The sequence below is a fragment of the Olea europaea genome, unplaced genomic scaffold (assembly GCF_002742605.1).
Source record: "Olea europaea var. sylvestris unplaced genomic scaffold, O_europaea_v1 scaffold1266, whole genome shotgun sequence".
Lineage (NCBI taxonomy): Eukaryota > Viridiplantae > Streptophyta > Magnoliopsida > Lamiales > Oleaceae > Olea > Olea europaea.
In genome coordinates, this window is record NW_019230110.1 from 102150 (window position 1) to 107588 (window position 5439).

The 5439-nt window shown below is 32.4% G+C and overlaps 1 protein-coding gene across 2 annotated transcripts; it reads left to right on the forward strand.

Moving 5' to 3' along the window:
• The first annotated feature begins 31 nt into the window (after positions 1-31).
• LOC111374617 (CRIB domain-containing protein RIC4-like) lies at positions 32-5181 on the forward strand. 2 transcript variants are annotated; one of them, XM_022997319.1, is made up of 3 exons: positions 32-238; positions 374-514; positions 4749-5181. In XM_022997319.1, exons 1-3 carry the CDS (start codon positions 97-99, stop codon positions 5018-5020), a joined length of 555 nt encoding a protein of 184 aa, XP_022853087.1. In that variant the 5' UTR covers positions 32-96; the 3' UTR covers positions 5021-5181. The 2 variants fall into 2 exon arrangements, with proteins under 2 accessions (XP_022853087.1, XP_022853085.1); XM_022997317.1 differs by lacking the exons at positions 32-238; positions 374-514 and adding exons at positions 2117-2349; positions 2490-2630.
• The last annotated feature ends 258 nt before the right edge of the window (positions 5182-5439 follow it).

The window sequence follows — 5439 nt, forward strand, 5'->3', positions numbered from 1 at the left end:
CTCTCTCTCTCTCTCTCTCTCTCTCTCTCTCTCTCTCTCTCTCTCTCATCTCTGTGTAGTGGAGTTTGAAGCTTGGATTTGCATATGTTTTAAGAAATGACAGATCGTATGGAAAAACTTGCACTTATTCCATTCTCATTGAGCTGTAATTCTGACTTAAGTGTTGCAGTTGGCACCACCCAATTACCTGAGAAGAAATATGCAGACCAAACTACAGACACAAGTTTGGTCGTACCAGGTATGCTCTCTCTCTCTCTCTCCCCTCTATACACAAAATTATCTTATTAATATTAGAGCGCAAGTGTAGTTATCGTGAATGATTTTTTTTTTTTTCCTCACATTGGCTGTTTGAATTGTGGGCACCATTTTTAAGGACAAAAGGAGGGAGAGGGAAAGCCTTCGACAGAGAAATCAATGAAGAAAAGCAGGGGATTCTTGGCTCTTCCAAAACCACTTCTTTCGAAGGGCATGCATAGATTGATGAAGCATCTAAAAAGTTTTTCTCAGATGTTTGGTAAGTACATGAATTAACTGAAAGAATTTACATCTGTTATATACTCAAACTTTTTCTCCTTCTTCTTCTTCTTTTGTTTATGGGAAGAGATAGTATAAAATGCTACTGAAAATAGTTATAGATTAACATGAAAATGTAGAAAAGCGCCAACATAATTTTCTGTCTTCAAAATAATAATATAATGAATTTAGCTAAATAGGAAGAAGTTAGAAGTATAGTTTTATACTAAATAAGTTAGGGAATTCGTATTTGGTAAATTTAGTATTATTATGGAAAAAATCATATTCATTCTATGATAATTATTATGGTTTGTTTGTCTCATGGGAATGAAAATAACAAGGTGTTTCTTCCATAAAGAACAAGTGGTCGTATTGGGTTGGACGAGCAACCAGATTTAACATTTTCAACTTTTTTAGAAAATAAAAAAAATTAAAATGTTCATTTGGGTTCGTTCATATCACTTTTGGGAAGTTGGGACAGCCACACCTAATTTAAATGCTAATCCCAAATATGGAGATTGATCAATCAATTGATCCTTAGGATTCACGTTTCTACAAATTCTCTCCATGCATTATATATGGGATTTCTTGATATTATTGTTTCATGGCTAAATTACATATCCCACCAAGCAAGCATAATATATTACTCCCTTCCTAAGCAGATTTCAGATTCTCATACCACCCTAAACATGATATCTACGCGATGTCCTAAACATTTTACGATGTAGGAGTGTCAAAATGAGTAGAGTAATTAGGACCGATCCATCGACATCTGGACTCGTGTAAAATAGGTCGAAACAGTCTTCAAAATCAAAGAAACGCCTAGCATGTAACCAACAATACCGTGGGCAAAGTCGGTCCAACTTTCTGTGTTTTGATATTATTATTATTATTATTTTAGATTTTAATACAATTTAGAGCTAAGTCATGATTGAAAAAAAATTGTAAATCCTCATTAACATGTTTGCAAATTACAACATTAATAGTTGTTTCATTACATTTAGAATATTTACTAGTAACTAGGTTGACACTTAACCAAACTTCAAAAAGTAATGTAGATAACACTTGAAATTTTATTATACTCGAATGTAAAAATAGTATAGTATGACAAATTGAGTAAGTTGATTTGTTGGCTCGAATCTTGCTACATGTACATTATAATATATACTTTGTCACGTGGCATTATTTTATTGGGCAGTTTAAATTTCAAACAGTTTTTCCATCAAATTGACAGTTGACAACAATACGAGTGTGAACCAAAGTGTCAAAAATCAGTGTACAAATAGCAAAGTTTTTGTGGGCTCAAACTAATTGCTTAATTTAGATAATTAATTATCACAAGTAGGTTGAGTTGTACAGTTAAAATGACTAATTACTCCAACCATTCAATCATCGAAATACAAACAAGACTCAAAAACTTCCACCATACGACACCCCACGCCCATTTCTCACTTTTCCCACCAAACTTTGAGTATTTTTAGTAGAATTTCTAGAAATAAAATCATTCTATCTTATATGTGAAGTCAAAAGTCTAATATAAGAGTAGAAGTACAGATGTCTGTACTTCGACAATTCTTTCTCTCTCTCTCAGTCTCTCCTAATTTTTAAATCTCTCTCTCTCTCTCTCTCTCTCTCTCTCTCTCACATCTCTGTGTAGTGGAGTTTGCAGCTTGGATTTGCATATGTTTTAAGAAATGACGGATCGTATGGAAAAACTTGCACTTATTCCATTCTCATTGAGCTGTAATTCTGACTTAAGTGTTGCAGTTGGCACCACCCAATTACCTGAGAAGAAATATGCAGAACAAACTACAGACACAAGTTTGGTCGTAACAGGTATGCTCTTTCTCTCTATCTCTCTCTCTATACACATAATTATCTTATTAATATTAGAGCGAAAGTGTGGTTATCGTGAATGACTTTTTTTTTTTTTTCCCCTCACATTGGCTGTTTGAATTGTGGGCACCATTTTTAAGGACAAAAGGAGGGAGAGGGAAAGCCTTCGAGAGAGAAATCAATGAAGAAAAGCAGGGGATTCTTGGCTCTTCCAAAACCACTTCTTTCGAAGGGCATACATAGATTGGTGAAGCATCTAAAAAGTTTTTCTCAGATGTTTGGTAAGTACATGAATTAACTGAAAGAATTTACATCTGTTATATACTCAAACTTTTTCTCCTTCTTCTTCTTCTTTTGTTTATGGGAAGAGATAGTATAAAATGCTATTGATAATAGTTATAGATTAACATGAAAATGCAGAAAAGCGCCAATATAATTTTCTGTCTTCAAAATAATAATATAATGAATTTAGCTAAATAGGAAGAAGTTCGAAGTATAGTTTTATACTAAATAAGTTAGGGAATTTGTATTTGGTAAATTTAGTATTATTATGGAAAAAATCATATTCATTCTTTGATAATTATTATGGTTTGTTTGTCTCATGGGAATGAAAATAACAAGGTGTTTCTTCCATAAAGAACAAGTGGTCGTATTGGGTTGGACGAGCAACCAGATTTAACATTTTCAACTTTTTTAGAAAATAAAAAAAAAAATTAAAATGTTCATTTGGGTTCGTTCATATCACTTTTGGGAAGTTGGAACAGCCACACATAATTTAAATGCTAATCCCAAATGTGGAGATTGATCAATCAATTGACCCTTAGGATTTAAGTTTCTACAAATTCTCCCCATGCATTAGATATGGGATTTCTTGATATTATTGTTTCATGGCTAAATTACATATCCCACCAAGCAAGCATAATATATTACTCCCTTTTCCTAAGCAGATTTCAGATTCTCGTCCGACCCTAAACATGATATCTACGCGATGTCCTAAACATTTTATGATGTAGGAGTGTCAAAATGAGTAGAGTAATTAGGACCGATCCATCGACATCTGGACTCGTGTAAAATAGGTCGAAACAGTCTTCAAAATCTAAGAAACACCCAGCATGTAACCCACCAATACCGCGGGCAAAGTCGGTCCAACTTTCTGTGTTTTGATATTATTATTATTATTATTATTATTATTATTATTATTATTATTTTAGATTTTAATACAATTTTGAGCTAAGTCATGATTGAAAAAAAATTGTAAATCCTCATCAACATGTTTGCAAATTACAACATTAATAGTTGTTTCATTACATTTAGAATATTTACTAGTAACAAGGTTGACACTTCACCAAACTTCAAAAAGTAATGTAGATAACACTTGAAATTTTATTATACTCGAATGTAAAAATAGTATAGTATGACAAATTGAGTGTGTGAGAAATTAAAGCGTATGAGAAGTAGGACGAGAATTACACATGGGAGATTGTGCGGAAAATTTAGAAAAGAAAAGAGGGGGATAGAAATTAGAACGAAAAAGTGGTGTCTCGTTTTATATATATATATATATATTTTTTTTTCCAATTTGAAAGTAAGACGAATGGATATTTTTAATTTTACTCATGACTTTCAATTTTCATTTCAACGGGCCAATTGAACTAGTCCTTATGGATCTTTGCACAGACTATAACACTACTCGTCCATTGTGATGGACCAACTCATCAACAAACTAGGACCTAGTCGAGATAGCTAGTTTCACTCTAAGGCCCTGTTTAGTTTTGATATTTCGAGCCAAAAAATCATTTTTTTGATCATTGCTTAACATGATCAGCCGTCATTTTTTACTTCTTCACTTACAGGAGGGATTCACTTTTCTCTCTAATAATAAAAAAAATAATTTTAAAAATCAATACCAAATAGGCCCTAGAGGATAAGTCATTCTAGACCTAGGCATACCACTAATTTTTTAACATGTATTATATAAAATCACTACATGAATTGAAATTTTTTGAGAGTCATCATTAATGCTTGTACAGGAACACTAGATACTACTCACTAAACACACTCTTAGTATACATAGAAGGGAGTGAAAATTGAGTACATTTCTCAAAGATAAAAACGAGTGTTGATGTAAAAGAGATTCCTATTAGGTGTTTGCAAAGTAGTGTTTCCAGGTGCTTCATTGAAGAATGTGATTTACATGTAAACAATACTGGAAAATACAAAAGTGAAAAGAAGTTGAAAATCTGTTCTGCTATTTTATATAGTTGTCCACTACATACCAAATTTATTGTCAAAATATGTTTTGTACATAGTAAGAACGAGCTCTACAATAGACAAAGTTTAAGCGATAACCCTTTTCCATTGATTTAATTTTCACTTAATTCTCTCTCTCTCTCTCTCAGTTTACAAGGAAGAAATGGAAGAAAAGGAAAAGGAACTGGAAATAGGGTTTCCGACAGATGTAGAGCATGTAAGCCATATAGGATTGGATGGATCAACGACAATCAATCCAATTCCAGAATGGAAAAATCGAAAAGCTCCTGAAATTCTTTCATTTCCTTCAATTTCTTTAGAACAATTTGAACGTGCAATGGCTGCCCAATCTCATGGCCATTTAAATATTACCACTGATACAAAATTTACCTTAAATAACAATTTGAACTTACAATTCTAGACATTTAGTGTGAATTTCCAATGAATGAGAGTTTCTTCCAGTTAATTTCGTTACTTGAGTTCTTTGTTGTTAGGATGGAAAAGAAAATATTTAATTTGTTACAACAAAGGAATTTGTGATGAATTGCTATTGCAAAGATTAATGGCCGAAGAAATATTGATTTGCTGTCTTAATTCTTTTTCTCTCTTTTTTTTTATTTGTATATATACTGCAATTCTATTTTATATCTTTTATTGCTTTTTTATTTTACGCTATGAAAGCTTGTTGGATAATCAAGTCCGAGCTTTCCCTTTCATAACTTGTTTGCGCATTTACGCAATAATGGACATTGCATAATTGACTCGGAGCTTTTACTTTAATAACTGGTAGTCGACTCAATAGAAAACCCTAGGCCAACTATGACAACAACAACAAAAAGA

What these genes read in the sequence shown, in the direction of transcription:
- LOC111374617 (XM_022997319.1), top strand. Translation starts at nt 97, where the DNA reads ATGACAGATCGTATGGAAAAACTTGCACTTATTCCATTCTCATTGAGC. An exon ending in CACAAGTTTGGTCGTACCAG is followed by an intron (nt 239 to 373) that starts GTATGCTCTCTC and finishes ACCATTTTTAAG; the next exon opens with GACAAAAGGAGGGAGAGGGA. An exon ending in AAGTTTTTCTCAGATGTTTG is followed by an intron (nt 515 to 4,748) that starts GTAAGTACATGA and finishes TCTCTCTCTCAG; the next exon opens with TTTACAAGGAAGAAATGGAA.